Below are 22,008 nucleotides of genomic sequence, written 5' to 3'. Positions count from 1 at the left end.
TGCTATCGAATCTCAAAACACACAATACAATTCATGTTTGCTTTACTGTGTGATTGGCAAGGTTTCTGTGATTTCAACATTTAAATATATACAGCAGAGATCAAATGGCCAGACCTTAGAGAAATAATGAAAGGTGCATCTGTCACAATGCAGAAAGCTGGGTGTCACAAAAATGTTTCTCTTGCAAAGGAGAAAAGTCATTTTTACTCTTAAAATCACATTTACTCTAAAAGTTTAAAAATAGGGAGTAAAATACTCCCACCTCAAAATCTTATCTGGAGCACTGGTTATGTCATTTGTGTTTTTGTGCTCTGTGTTGCGAACATTTTCTTTACTGTTCTGTGTTTGGCGAGAGGTGGTGGTGTTGTAAATTGTTGTTAGGTGCGAGAAAGGTTGGTGCTAGTGGTTTTACTTGTTGGGTTAGAGATTTTGAGATCTCAAGGTTAATCTTCATGTGTTGTATTAAACATTAAGGAAAATTGATGTTTGAATGGTGCTCGCATTACAGAGACTAGGGTGTCCTGTACTGGGGTGAGGTTGTGCCTGGACATGGCAGGTCTAGGGTTTGGGCGTGGCAGGCCCTTACTGAAGGAGCAAGGTTTTTGTATAGATGGTTTATGGGAGATAGTGAAATCTATTTGCTCATAGCGAGCATGAGGTGCTTTGCGGTGGCAGTCCTGAGGTTGTGGGGGGCAGACCAGGACAGAAGGAGTATTGTTCCCCGGTATGTTCATTCCTGGTGCATGCGTGAAGAGTTTTCTATTTTCTTCTTTTAAGGAAGGAGATGTGTTGTAGCCTAGCACCTAGCTTTACATTTGGCAAGATGAGCTATGTGTATGTGTGTGAAATTAGTGGAGCTTGGAGTGTTGGTGTGAGGCCTGGAACCTAGGGAGCATGAGGGTTCCAGGGATGACGCCGGAGGAGAGGCGGAGAGAGAGCCAGAGGAGGTAGAAGCATATTACCTGCTCTTCAGTCTTACCTTCCTACTTTAACTAACAATAAAGAAGCTCAACTTATCTACATGCCTGGTGCTGGAGTGGTTCCTGTGTGTCCTGCCTGAAGTTAATGCCACTCGAGATACAATTCAACATATTAGTGATCCCGACATAGCAATTTCTACTTGCATGGTTGATCTATGTAGGTCCATAATCTCTCCAGACAATAGATATTTAAATAGGAAAGGACCGAGTGCAGAGCTACCAATTCTTGTGCCCGTGATAAATAGAATTGTTCTTTTATAACGCGATTAATACCAGAAATTGGTTTCTAAGGGAGAGATCGGGATCCGAACCTGTGTCGCCCAGTGTTCTTTTGCTTCAAAGACAAATCGGTTGCCCCCAGAGCTATCCCCCCCCTCACTGATGGGTTTCTCCAGACGAACTGAAGAAAGCGTGCATTTGGGGGAAGCTAGCCAGACGAGTGCCAGATTTTACTGGCCTTTTGCTGTGGCAACAGCAAGACGTTAATGACTAATCAGAAGTGGAGTAAAATAACCCATAAAATCATTTTTTGGTTTTAACTTGAACTTAATGGTTTCTCTAGTCATAAATGCGAACCACAACACAAACACTTAGTTATTTTACCTTTTGATCACAGGGGATAGCACACCATTAAATAATAATCTACTGAGGAGTAAGGACAAGGAGCCCAAAATGTAAACCAGGAATAAGCGTGACAGATTGGCATTTGGCAAGATTGTAGAAGCCCTTGCATTTTTGATTATTAATTTAATAAAATGATGCAGGTAAATCCATCTTGGAAAGGGTTATCTTCTAAACAGATTCCCCTTTAATAACGTTCCATGCCAAAAGCATACAGTGTACCTGTGCCCTGCTGCATCAGTATCCTGATTTGCAAAACCCATTCTATCAGTGGCGCAGAGCAGGTTCAGAGGTCACAGTGCCCCTTTGACAGCTGCAGTAACAGCCAAGTCTCTGCAGTGGAGGGGCTGCATTTAAGATATGCACCCCTGTACCAAAATTCATGGCACTGTTCATTATCATTTCAGCCACATACTTTGATATATCACACGTGTCGGGTCCTTTGAGCCAACTGAGCTGTGGAAGGTGATGTATATTCTAGCCAGACAGGATTATCCTGCCAAGTGACAGGACAGAAATTTTAATGGCCATGCCGCTTTTTTGATCTCTTTGTGAGGATAGGTAACATCCTCCCCCAGAGACCGCTACACAACAGGTAGCTGTCCTGGGCACAGGCATCTAAGGAGAACACCCATTGAAAGGAGTAGCCCCACATCAGGGTGCTGTATATCTAAAAGCCCTTTGATGCTATTGACAATTGGATCCCTAAAGCAGGCTAGCTTTAGTCCAATACCCTGTGGACTTTTACCTTTAAAAAATGTGGTCTTGCACCACTTCTTAACCACTGAAGTGAAGGAGCAGTCCAAAAGGAGGAGGAAAGCTCTGCCACTACCCCAGCATATTGGGCGTAACATTTGCTGTAGATCAGAACCCGCCACTCTGCACCAGAATTGCCTGAAGCTGGGAGAACAGACCCTGAATGGACTCATCCTGTCCTCGTGCCCCTGAAGTGAGTCTCACAGCATCTGAAGGACCAGATCAGCCAAGGTTCTCGGTTCTGCCGCCTCAACTCCAGTTGAGCTGATGTCAAGCCATGTTCAACACCGAGCAATCCCCCTCCCCCCTCTCGTAACCCCCCCCAGTGTTTCTTTTTGGTGCTCTTCCAAACAAATGACCATCTCAAACCCACTCAACGCTAAATCATGCCCTTGCTGAGCCAATCATCTACATGGCTTAAATCAACCGCTAGATGCTGGGAGCAGACTCCAACCGCTGGAGAGTCGCTTGTCAATTCAAACTAGGGGTTACACTTCAACCAGACTTGCCCTCAAACTGCTGCTTCACCAAAACGAACATCAGAGCAACAGGTCACAGTTCTGACAATCACTGCTGGTAGACGAACTGCTGGACCTTCACTCATCGACCCTTTCTGGTCGTTACAAGACTACCCCGAGCAGATCCTGGTGAGTGCCCGACCTGCTTCGCTGACCTTCAAACTGCACTACCGCATTAGAACCTGCCTGAAGAAGAGTTGGATGCCGTTGAAACGCAAGGAGGTACTATTAACTGCCCTATTGGTCCAGTTTTGGGCCCTAGAGATTGGAAAGGCCACCAATTACCTTTTCGCTTCCATGAAACATCCTTTTTTAAAGAACATTGAGTAATGATTCAGGGATGCAAGTAAAGTTAAAAAAAAAAAGACAGTGCTGCATTGTGTGAACTTTGCTTATTCTCTGCTCTTTCCCCCAGGGGCGGGTTTTTCTTTTTAGTTATTTGCAGACTCTGTATTTTACTGGAGTATATCTATTTTTATAGAACCTTGATTGGACATTCCCCTTTATTTTGCACCATTATGTTCTGCTGTTTGGGTTACTTCTGAATCACTTTCACACCCCTCTTAAGAGCATAGCCTTCCCTTACCACAAAAGGCGAAGGAGGTATATCTCTTGACTGTGCCCATTTTGCCTTTATGATCGAGTTGGTTCTTTGTTTCTAGGAATGCGAGGACAGAGGGGGCATTTTAGCCTCTACTCATCCTTGTGCTGCCGTATTTTAGAATCCAATTTGTCAAATCATCAAATGTGCAATCTTTAGAGCATCCTATTATGGTCAGAAATATATTGGTGTAGGCTGTGTAGGGAGATGGCTAGCACAGTAAAATAAAAAACTAAACTCATGTTTCCTTAGGCTGTTCATTTTTGGCTCAATGGTTGCGCATCAGTAACACAATTTATTTTGGCTCGTATATGGGACAGGACTATTACCTTTGGGGCATAGGTGGTGGTTTACTGGAGGAGCTGTAACACCAGGTTTCTTTGCAGTGCCCCCTAGTTTAGGCACTGAGTTTTGGCTCATTGTCGTTGCTTCAGTGCCACAATTAGTTTAATCGGAGGTGGCACATTAACCCCATTTATTGTGGCAACCTAGTTTAGAGATATAGATGGCACGCAGACCCCGTCATTAGGTCTTGTCTTCTGGATGGTGCATTGGATCTAGAAGACTCCAATGATACCATTACAGAAATATGGAATACGTAACGCAGAGCGCACACACATACCGAAAGTCACCAAGGAAGCAAGTAGTGACGGGAATATTCAGGGCTTATTGCATCCATTGGGCTGCTCCATTGGCAATTTAGGCACCTTTCCTGGTTTCTCTGCCTGGGACACGGCAGTGTGTCAAATTGGCTGAAGGCTTTCCCTTTACAAAATCCCAAATTATTGACTTTGGCCGTTTTGGTTATTCTTTGCTGTGAAGCTAAACAAAACTATACCAGGAGGACCCGAGACATGCAATGGGGGTCTGCCAGGGCATGGGATTGCCGGACATGTCCTCGCATCACATTTAACCGCATTATTGAAAATAGCCCTTAATGGTAGGCAAAACGAGATACCCGCCTCCCAGCAAATTTAGGCTTAGAGATAGAGTAAATTAGAAGGAAATGAGGAGCATACTAATATGAAGTATAGCAAGGAAGGGCACACCGTAGAGGAGTGGGGAGACACTAAGAGCCAGGAATAAAACAGAAAAACAACCAGACAGCCACAGCTGAGCGTGAACGAGTTCAGCCAATCCTCCCCTTCCACTAATCATCCATGTGATAGTCTTTCCACAGAGGTTTCAATTTGTTTTATTTGACTAGGTTGTAACAGACGTTTCCAAATTTGCCCGAATAACTAAAAAAATATTTGCATTTTAAATACCAATTCAGGTTGATTCCAGAGAAACAACATCCAACCAAACCCATTGCAGTGTCGGATTTTAATATATGGAGTGGCTAGAATTAAGTTTAGTGCTACAAATCTTTGGTGTAAATCCTTGAAAACATGGCATGTCCTTAATACATGTTTTCCAAAGTAGGATTGATTTTTGCTGGTCCTCTTATAAAAACGACTATAAAATGCATCAAGCAGAACATTGAGCCCAAACATGATTTTCTTTAGCTAAACTGGCAAAATACACATTTGCTGCATTGCATTCATAGGAAATATACTCCGATTAATAAAATATGAACTTTGAATTTCAATTTGGCATAAAATACAGAAAGGATTGTTATGCACCCAAACACTTGCTGGATCATCTGCAAACACTGCGAGGCAAAGCAACTAGGGCGTAGAGCTCTATGCAGAGTACATAGTACACGAGAGTTCGAAAATGTCTGGGTTTATGTAGTAATATATTTGCTTCTGGCACACACCCTCCGACAAGCTTATATGACAAAAAGGAAACCACATTCAATTATAAAATTGTACATCAAAAATGCCATTTACGGTGCTAGAGCTAAATCTCTGTGTACAGTTTTTTTTTTAAGCACACGAAGTAGTTTTGCCCTTTGATGTAGGAGAGTTACCAGAATTAGACACGAAATAAGAGGCAAACAAAAAAGGCCCCGTTTCTTTTCTCGCCCAACTATGTAAAGTCATCCCTATGTATATTCATTAAGGGATAGCGCACGTGGCACTACACAGAGTGCAACGGAGGTACCTGGGAGTACTGTGAAGAGCTAATTGGATGCGAGGACAACCCATTATGTAGACCGACCATCTCCAATTGCCGCTCTGGCTATACACCCCTATCGATCCGCTTAAAGGGAGCTTCCACGACATGGCTAGGACAGATTCCCACAGGGACCAATTACAGAGAACATAATACTTTCTTATGTTTCAAGCCATGAAACGAGTCCCACAGTAGCTTAGAAAATGTATCAATCTTAACATTAAAAAGGTTTAATAAACTTGCAGCATCCTATCCATACTGTTTATCAATCAATAGCAACTTTATTTCAGTCGAAGGACCATAAAAGTGTATAGACAAGTCATATACAAATAACATGAAATGATAAAATGCATTTATATAATTCAATAAAAAGTAACCTTTTCATACATGGAGGTATTTGAAAAAGGTGATACAAAGCTATGAGATATAAAAACAGATTAGGTACAAATGTCGCAATTAAAGAAAATATACAATTTGCTAAAAGTGAACCCTTTAAGGCTGTTCATCGTACGAAAATAAATATATTTGTTAAAGGGTAACCTCTCCAAATTCATAATATGGTTACAATAATTTATGTGAGGGCCAATATATTGCGGTCAGCTTTTCAGTACAGTTTATTCTACAGAATGCGAGTCAGAACGTTATCCGCCATCTTTCTTTTCACAGCACAAAAACGAGTATATGCAATTTATTCCAAAAGAAGCAATTTGAGTTTCTAAAGAATTGCCATATTATGCATCAGTGATTACATATCAGTGGATTCGTAAATCTGCAGAAGACATCTATGCGAGGTCACACATTTCAATGCCAGTAGGCTAGCCCTCAGTCTGCTCAATCCAAGTTCAATGGTTTGCATTCAGTAAGGTAATCCTGGTAACAAGCGCAGCATAAGTACTATAGGATAACAAGGGATTCGTCATCATAACCATATTGCTTAAAAGCCTAGCAAAGGAGGAAAAAACAAATCAAGAAATAAACAGCTCATGCCCAACAGAAGTTCTCACTATTTTCCAGATAAAATGCTCCACGAATTCATTAAGGCATCAAAAGAGAGGACTTATCCTGAAGATATTGCCATTGATCTCCTCACTCCATGCAGTCCATAGGATGTTCTGAACACATGGACCAGGTCAGATATTCCAGAAACTTTGCTTGAATACTAGCCATTTTAAAAAGGGAATACTTAGCGTGTTGCTGTCACAGAAAAAAACTCAAAAAGACACCATCTAGAAACAGTACGTACAAAATAAATTGTAAAAAGAGACTAGAATTTCACAATAAGGCAAAGCTAAACATGATAAGTTAATCATGAACTGTATAGCAGATCAGGATTTTGATGGTGTATACTTATTTTTTTGAGAGAAGAAAAGAGGATTAAACGTCCAAAGAGTCCAACATGGTCAAAGTATCACCAGTGGCACACAAGCTCAAGGCACTGTACACATACCTTCAGATTGGTGTACAGTACTACACAAGGACAGGGACGTCACCGATTTCTGTTCTATGGCCAGTAACAGTGGCAGATGAGACAACCTTTCGTTTGCAAACAAAAAGGATTTACTCAACACTTACGTTTCACTTTATTTAACCATCTATTTTGTAGGGCAGGGATCACCATGCCAACCAAAATATAATTCAGTTTTCTTTTAAGAACGGTACACAATTTAAATGAAGATAATGTTATTTACCAATATGTTCATGAATTACAAATGATATGCATTATGAATGCATATTTGACACATGCTATAAAACACGCAGAGCAAAGTAATTTAAAAGTGCCAAGGACGAGTATGCTCATCCTTTTTGCATAGACTTGCATAATAGCCTTGCACTTAAGGGGTTGGTATACCATCCACCTATACCAATAGAAAGGCTTTTGCACTTTAGGTAGCATGGACAGTTTCATAACACTACTGAATTTGTCCGAACCGGCAGTGGTAGAGTGACTTGCCCCTGATCAGACACTTTTGGTCCATTGTGGACGCCAGGATTAGAAGCCATATATTATGGTCCCATTGACAGACTGCACATATACTGTGTGGATATACAGTAGAAAGGATCTAAAGACATATAGAAAAGGGTGGTAGAAGAGATCAAGGGTGAAGAATATTTGAAAGGAAGAATTGAAGGAGATAGAAAGAGAAGATGAAGGAACCGATGGGATAAAGTAAAGGAGAATAATGTGAAGAATATGGTCGACAAGAGAGATGGGAGGATGGATAGATCCATCCATGGACAGGAAGGACTGATAGAAAGGATAGCCAGATGGGTGTAAAAGCTGGAATGATTGAGGTAGTTAGGATATATTAGTATGTGAAGGATGGGAGGAATGCCAAGACTGGAAGAATGCATAAGATAGTGTGATGAATCAGTAGGGATTCCTCCCACAATCCTGGCATGGGAGCCTTCTCATGTCTCCAGGGGAAGGCAGATGCTTTCTGATCCTGACCCTGGGGGCGGTGGTCTGTGGGAGGATCACATGGGGTGGCGAGGGGGGGGTGGGGGAGGGGACACAGGTCAGGAGGAAGAGCAAACCCCCTGGTTTAATTTCCCCAGAAACCCTGATCTCTTAAGGGCTTATTGCAGAGTAGAAAAGGTTGGAAAAAACAACTTGTCAGAGACTTCAAGTCCCATAATTCCCCTCAGTCCTGGGAGGAGGCAGTGTGATGCAGAGGTACACTGCTGTAGGAGCAGACAGCTAACTAGTGAAAATGACCTACACCCCTGGGAGTCTGGAAGGCTTAAAAAGTCCCCTCAGGTGCAGGCGTTCGAGCAACAGGAGAAGAGAATGCAGTGCATGTAGCTGAAGGTGTGCAGAGGTCACGCAGCCGGAAGCAGAAGTAGCGAGGAAATGTGCCCGTCTACAGGCTTTGGGTGGCTGGGTTGCACCTGAAACTCTGCAGAGCAGAAGCAGCTCCAAACAGCTCCTATTTCGAGTGGTAAAAGCAGGGCGGGCCAGAGGAGGCTGTTCGCCCGACCATGATAAGCCACAACAGAAGACTTGCAAACATCAAGTGGAGTGTGAACAAGCGGCTTACCGGGTGAGTTCACGGCTTGCGATTGACTCCGGAGCACTCCGACGCTGTCTGTGTGTTTACAGCAGGCAGTTTCACTTGCATGCGAGTGAAAGAAGCAGTAATTGCAGTTCTGAATACCAAACTGTTCGAAACCACATTTTTTGAACCAAATGAACTGTGCAAGTAAGTGTGTGAGATTGTGCAAAGCCCCAAAATCCTGTGTGGCAGCTTTATTGAAAACAAAAGCCTACAAGCAATACCCAAGACTAGAGTATTTAAAAACTCAGCAATACCAACACAAACATTGCTTAAGGCAAGAGGGGAATATTGGGAAACACAAGAGTTGTAACACTTGCTTTTCATGTGTTGTGAAATGCAGAGTACCAATTTGATATAAACACACATTGCCAAAGCCAAGACAAAAGCAGAGTAAGACCATATCCTGGTCACTATTTGGATGTTGTCTGTAGAGGGTAAAGAAAGGTGGCAAACAGGGTGCCTTTCTGGAGAAGATTATCCAGAGAGAGAGGAGCATAGAAGCAAACGAGTCCTAAAGAGCACTAGTGTGATTCCTTGTTTCCCTGAAATTGGTTTTAAAGTTTGATGTCAAAGAAAGCATGTTAAACTGTTATTGTAAGAAAGAAGTAACCAATTAAGCACACTTTTTGCGAAGCCTTGAGCAGGCAGGCAAGTATACCCGCATGACAAGTTGTGGAAGAAGAAGGCCTGATATGGGAGTTAACCAGGCAGTAGTTGATAAAGGGACAACTCATGTTAATTGTGACATTGAAAGAAGAATGGTGTAAACCTGCGGTGGAGGAGTTCGGTTTCTTCAGAAGTCAAAAGTTTGTGGCAAATCATCCTGTCAAAGGCAATTGTTGTTTACTTGAAGACAATTGGAACGTCCCATTTCTTTTGGTACATTGAGTCAACAGAACTTTTGTTACCAAGGTAAAAACTTCAAGAACTCTGTTGGACTTTGTGGCAAACCAGGATTTCCTTATTTTCTTTCGGAACTGTGGAGCAAAACCTTGCTCAGATCTGGGGAAAGGGAATTAACCCAGGTTATGCGAAGAGAAGATGGTCATGTGAATTGCATTTGATTGTATGCTATACATATTTGTTGAATTGGACTGATGTATTAAATATTCAAGTGTGAGGGACAGATGTCCTTTTGTTACAGTGTTTATTTTAGGCAGGGAAATCCTCGTCAGGGTAGTGATAGTGAGGTGTTTATCCAAACTTTTAATGTAATAAAATGGCTAATTTTGAAAACTCTTTACAAAGTTGCTGCATTTCTGACCCCTCACAACAGTTAGAAGGATAGACCAGCATTTTGAATGATAGGATCAAGTAAGGAAAGGTGAAGGAAAGGCATGTGGCAGACATGCAAAGAATGGACCTATGGAATAGCTAAACCAATAGGAAGGATGGAAAAGATCCCTCCTTTTGATTCACTTCTTCAATCGGCGGCTTCATTTCTTTGCTTTCCAATATCCTTCCATTCCCTTCACATATCATTGCTCATCTTCCTCTTGTGCAACCTTCCTTCCTCCCTTGCACTTAAAGACATTGGTAACCTATGGGTAAAATGTAAATTCCAATTTCAGCAGTTATGTACAAACCGACTATCGTTTTTAGAGCAGCAATAAATGCCGGCTTAGTTACGACTGCTTTTCAAAGAAATCTTTTGATAGCCAGGACTATTGTTATTCCTAATTAAATGTAATATTTGAACATCAGTTTCTGATCTGGGGGCTCACTTATGCAGTGGACTAGTGCAACATGAAACACAATGGCGCAACATTAGGATTCTTTTCCCCTGTAACATGCCTCAATAATTCCAATGATCATTAGACTGACACGATAAAACATGCAACATCCAATGTCAAGATGAGTATACATACCTCAACTCCAAACAATACCACAGTGCGGACACCAGGAATCTCTGCTAGCGCGGCTTCTACTTCTGGCAATACCATTGAAAACTTGGTTTTAGGGAGTACAAGCTTCACTCCTGTTAGGTCAAGTTCTTGGACAGTGCTTCCAAGACCTTTGGGGTACTGCTCGGTGACTATTACTGGAATTCCTAAAATGCGGGCCCCTTGGAGCTGGAGGAAAATAAAGGAAACCACATTAAAACAAGCCTACCTCAAATAAAGTGGTGGTATTTTGCAAATATATTTAAGTAACCGTATTCTAGCAAAGTGGATGCTTACCAGCCTCTGTCCTACACTGATGATATCGCCAAAATACTTGATGGCTGGTCGAAACCTTTCCTGCATGTCGCAACAGAAGAACACTGTGCTTGAAGGTGTAAGGTTTCCCAAAGTGGTCAGCTGAAGAAAAAACAAAATAAATCTGATCACATTTGGAGGTGGTCAAAATAAATCACGCTTGCAGGCGGTCATATTGTACAGTGTTCATCTTCCCACCAACGCATCTCAAAACTGACTTTGTGCATATCCAAGTTCCTTTAATAGGGAACAAGCGGTATACCTACTAGAACAAAGTTAATTTCAGTAGGAAGATGGTTTTTTACCCCAAGTGATTTTAAAGCTTTGGAAGAAGTCTGACAATGCACCACACATTTCGGCGAATTGAATCATGCGGCTACTGTTACTCTTTTAATTATAAGATGAGACAATCCTATCAAACCACGCATTCATTTCAATAGAAATTCACAGGTTCACACACAGCATGTCCCACCCCACACTTATGATGGGCCAATTTAAAGGAAATAATAAATATTGAATGCCAAAATATAAAAATAAAATGTATTGACTGAGCTTCCAAGCACAATAGTTCTTTAAATGTGCAGTAGGTTCGGGAAAATGCTATACTGTCTGACAAAACATGACATGGGAAGGATTCCGCACCATGGGGACAAATGGACAACGCTGCAAAGATTATACAACAGCAAAAAACATTGAAGACACCACAAACAAGAATGAACACAACCTAAAGCAGGATCAGGGAGAGGATACATGGAACTCCACCCTTCCTTCTAAAAGTGTGTGGGGGAGGAGATTCATGGTTGGGCAGAGGGGGGTGGTAAAAGAAGGACTCTCCCCACAGAAAAGCAGATCAATGATTTACCACAGAGAAAAATCACGCGCACACACACACACACACACACCCACCCGCACCGCCGCCCCCAAACCCCACTGAAGTTGAACTGAGAAGCAGTCGAGGCACCCTATTGCACGCAATCAGTTTAAGCAAGGATCCGAAGAAAAAAAACCTTTGTGTCACAAATGCATTTGAACAAGAAGAGGTCTATGAGCACGTGGTGTCCAATGCACTTCAATAAAAGATATTGCCAATACCTCCAAAAGCGAACACATATGGAGCAGAAGCAATGGGCCAATGCACCCAGAGATATTCCATTACAGACAGCACAAAAGCATTTAATAAAGTAAGTGTAATGTGCTCTGTAAGACAGGACCCTGGATAGGAGCCTGCAAAGGGGAGCCAACGACCCCTCTCAGCATAGGGAGGCAGCATATGAGGGCAATGTCAGATCCAGACCTACCTTAGAGGTGGTGTTGGGGAGTTGAGAGGGACCCATGCCCCTGGCTCTCCATAACGGGTGGAGCCATGCAGGCACAAAGATGAACCAGTTGTGTCGGATCCAGTCCTGTACCAACCTTTGAATGCAGTGCTTAGATCAAATAGTATCCCAACCCCTTGGCGCAAGGCGGTTTTAGTCCAGATTTATAAAAAAAAGGGGGAGGGAGACCCCAAGGAACTACCACTCAATCTCTTTTTGGGTGCAGTAGGAATGCTCTTTGCCAAAGTACTCATGAACAACCTTCAAAACGTGTAAAAAAAAAAAAGTAAATCTTTATGTGGTCTTCGTAGACATCAAGGCTGCTTTTCACAGTACCCCCCAGCCCCCCAAATTTCCTGTGGCAGATCCTTAGACAAAAGTACACACCATGCCACTTACTGTCTACTATCTGCCATTTAGGCAACAAAGCAGTTGCACAATGGGTTTTGGGTGGTGAAATAACAGACGAATTTGAGGTTTAAAGAGGAGTGAGGCAGAGGAGTGAGGCAGGGAAGTGTCCTTGCCCCACTCCTCTTCAACATCTATATAAATTAAATAATTGAGGAGCAAATTAAGAAATTTCTTGATCCACAAAGACTAGGCAGCGATAATATGGCGGCATAGCGTGCCAACCTCTAAGGGGCGCTGTCATCATCATGATAAACACTGGTTTGCTGCAAATTAATGATAATCACTGCTGACTGTACGATAGAATTTTATTTAACTAATTAAGCACTGTATTTGGTTACTAGTACGAGTCCAACTGTACATACAAAAAAAAAAAAAAAAACTTTAGTCAAAGATCACTAGTCTATCTGAGTGAGAGCACTGCATGATTCCGTCAGTCAGCAGCAGTGCTGTGCAGGACGCAAAGCCAGGGCTAGCAGACAGTGCACCTAGTGTCTGCAAACTGCGGATGTTTCATTTTATGATCCCGACAGGTGCTAAAAGCAACATTTGTTGCTTGTCAGTTCCCGGGCCCAGCCAAGCCTGACCACACTTGCCTCCTCCTCAGCACAGGAGCAGTAGGTCCAGCAGGGCAAGACTGAGGCGTCAGGAGGCCAAACTCCAGTGAGTGAGAAGCGGTCTGTCATCATTGTGGTCAAAAAGCGCGACATCTGGAGGTACACTAGTGAGGTGAGCAGGTGGAGGGTGGTTGGACAAATGCGGATGATGACGAGTGTGTGTGATATGAAAATAAGGCCATCCTGTTGCTCTCATAGCCAGGAGGATTGTTTGTGCTGCAGCTCCGGTCGGAAATATTACACAATACAGTGTTTATTGGGGAAGAATAGATTTCAGTTGTACCACCACGGTGTTCTATTCCTACTAAGGTAACGTAACCCAGGTTTCTGATTTATCATTACTAGGGAAGTGCAAATGCCTAAAGTGTCATGCTAAAAGTAAGGCGGTCCTCCAATGACCTCATATGAGCTAACTGGAGTCTGGAAAAATAATCTTCTGGGTTGTTTGTGCAGAAACTCTGTTCCCCTAGTCTGATTTCCTCAATGTCCAAAAGCAGTTTTTGACAGGATTTTGACAAGGGATGTAGTAAATTACTGTATCGCTAATAAAACTTGGCTTTTTTCAAAATTCCAAAAACAGTCAGTTTCTTCAAAACCGGGTGCCTATTTTAATAAACATATTTGTCACCCTCTCTAAGTCACATGATCAACAGTTGCAACTAACGGCTGGCACACACACACACAAACTTAAACTGTGCGTCACAGAATCACTATCGCATTGCTTCGAGCTGCGTAGGTGGCACTTCACTGGACACTAACTTTATCCCTTGTTTTGATGGTGTTGTCTTTGGAACACATAAAACAGTGCCCAGGCCTTTCCCTCAGCTGTGGTCTTTTAACCTGTACGGCCAATAATCAAGAAGAGAAGAGCTCTAGGGATGGCATTGCAATTTGCTAACTCATGAACTCTGATCTCCCAGGAAACGCCCTGGCCAGCTTTTCACGAGGTGACACAATCCTGGCCTTTTTCCAAGCAACAATTCATACAGCCAGTAATTCCTCTGTGTGGTGCCACACAGGCTTCAGCCTTCAGGTGCACCGTGCACCAGGGCTTTTCCAACATTCAAAACAAGAGAAAGGGACTATACTTGCCAGAATTCTGTCCTAGAGGGAGTTGTAAAGAAAAAGAGGGAAGGGGGGGGACATGAGAGGAGCACAAGAGAAGGAGTGTTAGAGACATTGGATGACTGCACTGCACAAGTTTACCATACATGAAGGGTACTTCATGTCACCCGAAAGTGCCTGCTTCCCCAATGGAAACTGTTCACAAACACCAAAATCTGCTCATATTTTGTGTTGAAGAAAAGAAAGATTTACATTAGTTTTAAGTGTCCCGTATTAATGTAGAGAAGGTGAAGCAATGAAATTGCAGACAAATGTGTGCGGCACTCTGCAGGATGAAACCAAGCTGCAAAGGGGATTTGATTATCTTTTTTTAGGCCAGATTTGCTCTCATCCTTAACTCAGTGTTTTTCACATTATTATGAAGGTGTGCATAGACATTAGCACATACGCCTCCGCTGGTCAGTGCAAAGACTCTACAGCCACCAGACTTGCACACCGTGAGTCTGTGAGGGAAGGGTGGACACAGAGGGCGTCAAGCTCCTCATATGCTGCTCATCCTATTGCAGAATGGAAGGCGCTACACAGGTTGGAGAACCTCCCTGGGGTTATATGGTCTCTTCTCACTGGATGATGGGGATGCTGTGAGTCCTTCCTTGCATTGGGGTTGTTCTTTTGTATGGATTACTGAGGAGCTTTGCCATATGGCACTGTATGTTCAGCACCTTTTTGATTCTGGACATCCAATTAACTTTAATGGGTTTCTTTCTTAATGGGCTGGCAGGGGGACTACTGTATTTCGTTTAAGCAGTTGTAGTAAATGTTAGTTTGAAGAGTAAATGCCTCTGTTTTTTATGTCATGAATGCAGGAACTGTGGAGTACAAGCACTTGTGGTTAAAGTAATTTACAGTCCAGGCAAACGCGCTGCACATTCTTAAACTGAATGCCTGTCCCATTTTCGGAAGAGCAGCCTCACAGATTAGCTCCGGCTGAGTGAGGTACACTAGTGAACATATCAGCATAGATGTGCGTGGTTATCAGTCAATGGCAAGATAATTGGCATTATTCAATGAGAAAGAGAGAAAGAGAGAAAGAGGGAAAGGGGGAAAGGGGGAAAGGGGGAAAGGGGGAAAGGGGGAAAGGGGGAAAGGGGGAAAGGGGGAAAGGGGGAAAGGGGGAAAGGGGGAAAGGGGGAAACGCAGTGTTCTCTAGCAAACCCAAAAACAAACAATGTGTTGCTATGGGGACTCTATGGTATGCCCAGAGCTTGGGCGCATACACCTAGAGCTACATTTGATTGTCATGGATTTAAATCTAAATAACTAAACATAGGGCATCCGAACAGGACAAACCACAGGCCATTTCCATGGATAGCGTCATTAGCATATTTAAAACTAGCGGTAGGGACGAAATTCAAACAGAAGTAGGCATGCAACAGAGATGGGGGGGGGTGGGTTATATGTTTTATTATACATTTCTACCAATTTTATTCGTCCACAGTATGGAGCATGGTTCAATAACACATCCTCTTGGATAGCTTAATGGGTTGAGGACAGGCTGTAGTGGTCTACTTTGAACCTGCAATACTTTCCAAATCCAACACGTCTCCAGCGGTACAACTCTGGGGTTTATTAAAAGGTGTGTCACTGGGTTATGGAATAAGAAATGACAGCTATGCGTCTAGAGAAGCTTCTGTGAATGTTAATATTGTCTAATTTTCATACTGTGTATTAAAAAGATGGATCACAGTGACGAGTTTGAAACAAAGATTTTAATAGAAGAAATGTATGAACAGTAAATGAATGCACAAATAGTGTTGCTTCCAATTTATAGGCTTGCTTTTAACACCTTGTTATTGATACTTCAGCCTACAGTAATTATCTGGGTTAGTATTTTTTGTTCCAGGTATTTAATGGGACCACTTTTCTATGCAAATTATTGCATTGGAGTGCAGATAGGATGAAGCTAGAATGTGAGGAAAGGCCCAGAGCTCTAAGCTTTGATTGGTAATTTACCAGTACATTGACCACCCATGGCAGATGAAAGGACCTCCAAGGGAAAGGACCTAGTTCTGCGCAGAGATTCATTTCAGGCAGGCCAGATCTGAACTCTCAGGACAGGAGACAGGCCTCTGGAGCATGCCACTGCTTTAGATGTGAAGCTTAAGATCACTGATAGAGAGCAGTGAACCGTGGTTTGAGGCCTCTGTAGTTTACATTGGTGGTGAATGCAGGCTGAAGGACTGCAAACCTAGCGAAGCCACTGTACTTGAGTACTTTTCCAAATGAAAGGGGCCTCAAGATAACCTTGCGTCACATCTAGATAGAACTCTGAAGATTAGCATGAGTCACAACTACATAGGGATGCCATTAACCAACTCTACTAAAAAGCTCACACCTCTACATAGACTTTTCATACTCAAACCAAACACAACCATTCCTCCAAGCACAACAAACTGCCCGCACTTCACTACACTGCAACAACAAAACAAACCACACATTGTCTCGCACAACAGCACAGGATGGCAACCAATCGAAAAGCACACTTAAGCTCACTGTTGCTGCCAACAGCACATCACAGCTTGTTTGCCCTTCTCACACTCAGTCCTACTAACCCACCCCACCCACTTTCCCTTTCAGATCCGCCAGAGCACCAGGGGACCACTCCATTGGTGATAGTGCGTGGTATAAATATCCTTTAAAATAACATGAGCACATACGTTCTCATGTCTAATGATTAGAAATATGTGCTAATTCTTGGCTTTTCAGAATACTCTGTTTTAAAGAGATGGCAAAGTGTAATGTGACAAATAATTACATATTGAAATTTGTTAAGCAAAAAGAGTACGATTATGTTCCTTGCACAGAAGCCAAAGAAGGCAGAGCCTATTGGGTCATTTGGAAATTATGGGACCCGATGATAGAAAAGACATGTTGTTCATGGCAAAGAATTCTTTCAGTCAGTCCCAATGGGCTCTTGCTGAGTGGGTAAGGGATGTTCACTGTAAAAGTTACTTTTTGAACACATAATACAGGTAACATTGTAAGACTATCACCTAGTGTCTAATGTATGCATGTTGTATTGCATTTCCATCTAGTTCATTATTGAGGGCCTTATAAGCAACATTTGTAACATCCAGGTTTTGAGGTTGTCATTTTGGGGGGGTGCCAATGAGGCTTCTAGCCTGGAGTGCAATCTGTTCTAAGACCGGCCCTGGATGTCAGGGTTATTTTCCGCTAACAACTCCGTCTTGCTGGCCACTACCTCTACGGGACTTAGACATACTTTGAAATGCTTGACTCAAACGTAAACAATTAGGTCTGGAACTGAATAAAATTCATGATCTTCAGGGCAAAATTTTGTAGGACAATTTGTCTGGTAGTGGAGGTGGATGTCCATAAACTAAAACAAGTCCCCTACTATGGTTATTTGGGCACTATATTCGATGAAAATGGCTTATGGCAAGCCCAGCTCGACAAAACGTTTCTGTCACTAGAGAACAGTGGGTGTTAGGGGGATGTGGATGTTTGCAGCCAAACAGGGTGCCACATAAGGGACCCCCCCCCCAGCCCTCGAGATTTATAATCTGCAGGCACTCTTCTATCGTGTGGAAATTTGGGGATACTCAAATTGCCAATCACCTTATTTACACAAGTATTGCACTGGGTGAGAATATGATGCCCTCCCGAATTTGAGAAGTTCAGGATGCATAACTGCATGTTCTCGCCTCGGAGGGGGCCGACACTAGCTCCTGTGGAAAGTGTATGTTAAAAAGTGGTCATCAGCCCTGAATTTGCACAGGTTATGGTCCGACCCGACTTCAATGGGCAGAGGGAGCACGTTTGAAGCATCCAAAGCTGCGAACGAATGGTCTTGGTAAAAGGTTAGAGGAATAGTGCTGCCATTTTCATACAGGCCAGAGGTACCGGTTGAACAAACAGAACCCTGGGCTTGGGCCTGATCTTAATATAGTCTCCCCACTGCTTGCTCATTCACTCTTCCTGGAATTTAGGATGGGACCACTGAAGGTCCGGAAGTTCACGAGCAGCTGGAGTTGGTTTAATCCGGTTACATGCCCAACCTGGAACTGTCGTGAAGAAACAAGGATTAATTTTCTGTTATTCTGAAGCGGTTATAAAGATCTGAGAGCCACATATTTAATACCTTTGTATAAAGCTGCTAACATCTGCCACATGCATGATACATTGGCCTACTGTAGGGCTGCGACTGGTCTGAACTTAGTTCATTTTAGAACCAAATACATTCACAGTGCATGGTGGACAAGGAAGCGATCGGTCATTTAGGAACCCATTAGGATGTGATCTTTGCACCTTTTAGCTATTCAACTCTATATTGTTGCACATGTGTACACTCCCGTTGGGTCCTTGCGTTTACTATATATTTTTATCTTCATTGTTAATGCAATTGGCATTTTTATCCAGACAAACTTTTTATATTCAAATTGGATCTTTTGTGAATGTAGGTTGATTGCAGAGGACAAAAATCAAATCAAGCAGATTTTGAAATGAACCGAGCATGTACACTGGCACCTTGTTCCAAACCTATCAGACTCTGTTCGAGTCCCTTTCTAATATTTCAGATTATTCCCCAGAGTACCAGCGATCCGAGTGACCAATTGTACAACACATGACCCAGAGAACACAGATAGCAGCATGCACCACTCCTTGTCAGTGGAATGGCATGTGGAACCTAGGAAGCAAAACACTTTGCAAAGACCAACAACAAGGACTACACCCACCGCATTGCAAGTGTCCAAATGGAAAAATGCAGCCTGGCCCAGAAAGAAATGGTTGGCTTGTGGACATTGACTTTCTTTGCCCTTTCCAGAGCCAAATGGGGGGACCATATGCTAGCAAGAAAAATCACCAAACTTGCTAGAGTGGAGTAATTGAGCAGCAGCAAAGACGAGCCAGCACAGCGTGGCACACTAGTGGGTGCTACCCCGGAACACCCCCCGAAAATCCATAAGGACAGTGACATATCCCATACAGCAAAGACACAAAGCAAACGATATTAGAGACTGCATGACTGCCAGGAAGGACAAGGAGGCCAAAATGTGGGCAGGGTTAATGACCCTTAGACTCCCAGGAAGAATTCCATCCCACAAATGGAGAGGGGGAGATTGGGGCAGATAAAACAAATTGGCCAAAGGAGACAGCAGACTTGGGCACCCAACAAGATCTTAGAAACACTTTCTAGAAAGGAAGAAGAGGGCTATAAACACCCCAGGGGATAGTTTGTATATGAGAGAGAACGAAGGTAAGGCAACAGGAGAAAAATAGAGATAAGCGTGAGAATTGAAGGAGGAGTAGTAATGCCCAGAGGAAAAGTAGAAGAAAGCAAGAATAAGAATTGTAAGGCCACCGAGAGGAAGTCTAATGTAGAGGCAATCATATAACCCCTGTACAGTTCTCCTACAAAGTCCCAGAGAGAGCGAGATACAGAAGGCTGCAGCATTTAGTCCTCCACAGAGCAGGCTAGCTTAGACATTGGCAAACCTGTATCTATAGTGAAGCAATGCTACTGAAAAGCTTCTGGGAGTAGGGACCATGGATTAGGGAAGAGGGATCCCCCTTCAAGGTTGAGGACAAAGCATACAGGGCCACTCCTAGACATAACCCCAGTTGCATGTGTATTTTAATGAAAGCTGAACACTTATTGATATGGTAATACCATTCATCACTGCATACCAACAGGGGTTAAAGGCCAATCTGATGCATTTATTTATATCAAACTTATAAAGTGCACGGTCGCACAAGACCAACAAGTAGGAGAGGAGCTAGAACAGATAGGTGTTTAGAGGCCAGAGGGAGAGAGTTCCACAGAAAGGCACCCACCACCGAGAAGCCCCGAACCGGGACAATCTGAAGCGAGGAGATTCTACCAGAAAAGCTTTGGCAGAGGGCAGAGAGCGGCAGAGTACATACAACCCTAACTTAGATAGGCAACCCCTTCCCATGCAGGGCACGAAAAACTACACAGAGTGACTTAAACTGCACTCTGTCACTGGGAGCCAGTGCAGCACAGGGGAGATGGGGGCACTGCATGGGGTTAAAGTAGTGACCCAGGCTGTCAAATGTTTTCAAATTTGAAGGCGCTGAATCAAATGAGCTGGCTGTTCCAGGAACAGCGCATTGCAATAGTCAAAGAGATAATAGGATTAGCGAAGAGGCCACCGGTGTCCGAAAGTGAGGGGCAAAAACAGCAGGACTTTATGCAGCATCTTAAGTTGAAGATGCCCCAGCTGACAGATAGCACTTACCTGGCCCACCATGGAGAGGGAGGATGCAATTTTCACCCCGCAAATCCTTGAAAATAGTCACAGGAATCGGTCAGGATCGTAGCGAAGGAGGCCAAAAGAGGGGAGAGCTGAGAGCAGCAGCATCAGTAGGACCCATACCAAATAGCTCTGTCTTCTCCCCGTTCAGTTTCAGCCAGTTCATCAGCATAGACTTAGCAAGTGAAGCCGTGGGAGGCAATGAGCCTCGTCAGTGGCTGAACATAGATGTTGAACAGAAGAGATGGCGGAGCCTTGAGGAACCCCACAAACGTGCAGTAGGAGCAGAGCAGTATGGTGGTAAAGAGAGAGAGATTGGAACCGATCAAATAGAAAAGAGGAGAACCAGGCCAGTACCACCCCGAAGAGCCCTGCCCCTGCAATACGTCTCAGCAGGACTGCATGACCGATGAGATCGAAAGGTGGCCGACAGATCAAGCAGAATCCACCACCAAGAACAGGATCAAGAACAGGATCCCTTCCATACCGTGGCCCAGCCGGAACCCAGTTTAGGAAGGGTAAATGAAAGAAGATTTCTCCAAAAATGTGGTAAAAAAAAAAAAATCTAAAAAAAAAAAAAAGGTATCAAAGAGATGGGTCTCGATAGTTGGCCAGCACACAGAGGAATCAGAGTGGGTATTTTCAGTAAGGGAGTCGCCAGAGAGTGCTTAAGTGAAGTAGGAATGAGACCAGTTTTGAGTGAGTGAGTGACTAACTGACTGACTGACTGACTGACTGACCACTTGTCCTATCAGCGGTGCCATTTGATCCATCACCTTTTATTAACCTCAGTGGGATAGCATTGTTCGGGGAAGCGGATTTCAGTCTTCCAGAAGCCCGCATGATGTCCTCCGAAGAGAAAAACAGAAACACATCATGCATTCAGTCAACAATAGACAAGCTACAAAAGGACATGTGTACATGGTAACATAATGAATGCACAACCAGAAGATTCCCTATGTACCCAATGCATCCCATCATAAGAAAGGAGACTAAGAAACTATCTAAAATAAATGTATATTGCACCACTAGCCCGAAGGTCTGAGGGCACTCACAAGACACAGAGAACATAAAACAAAGAAATTGTGTGAGAGCGCACACACACAAGGACATGGATTCCCTCCAAACCTATAATCAATTGATTATCTTAGTACAGCTTATTATTGAAGAGGAATGTTTTTAGATGTTTTCTGAAGAATGTACTCCAATATCCAGTGGGAGCTAGTTCCTCAAAGAAGAGGCCCAAGCATTAAAAGGTTGTTCCGCCAATCTTTTTCAAGGTTACACGTAGCTGATCCAAGGTTATCCTGTTGTTGGAACGCAATGTCCGGCAAACAGGAGTTCTTTTCACTCTAGATGAAAGATATCACGGTGCTTCACCCATCAAACATTTCAACAACATAACAGCGACTTTAAACTGAATGCGCTATTCGATCGAGAGCCAGTGCAGTTTCCTGCAGGATTACGAAACAAGAGATTGACGATCGAGTCCACAAACAGCACGAACTGCACCAT

At 43.2% G+C, this 22,008-nt stretch overlaps 1 protein-coding gene across 1 annotated transcript in view; it reads right to left on the bottom strand.

Annotated features, from left to right (window-relative positions):
- Nucleotides 1–22,008, bottom strand: part of ISOC1 (isochorismatase domain containing 1) — a 147,615-nt gene that overhangs the window by 70,371 nt on the left and 55,236 nt on the right. The window contains exons 2-3 of the mRNA XM_069625624.1: nucleotides 10,774–10,893; nucleotides 10,462–10,665 (exon numbers count right to left, since the gene is read on the bottom strand). Coding sequence (XP_069481725.1) covers nucleotides 10,462–10,665; nucleotides 10,774–10,893 — 324 coding nt within the window. The remainder of the gene's footprint in view (nucleotides 1–10,461; nucleotides 10,666–10,773; nucleotides 10,894–22,008) is intronic.

Source organism: Ambystoma mexicanum, chromosome 6p, assembly GCF_040938575.1.
Source record: "Ambystoma mexicanum isolate Mex_15411 chromosome 6p, UKY_AmexF1_1, whole genome shotgun sequence".
NCBI classification, from domain to species: domain Eukaryota; kingdom Metazoa; phylum Chordata; class Amphibia; order Caudata; family Ambystomatidae; genus Ambystoma; species Ambystoma mexicanum.
This window is presented reverse-complemented; position numbering and strand designations above follow the sequence as displayed.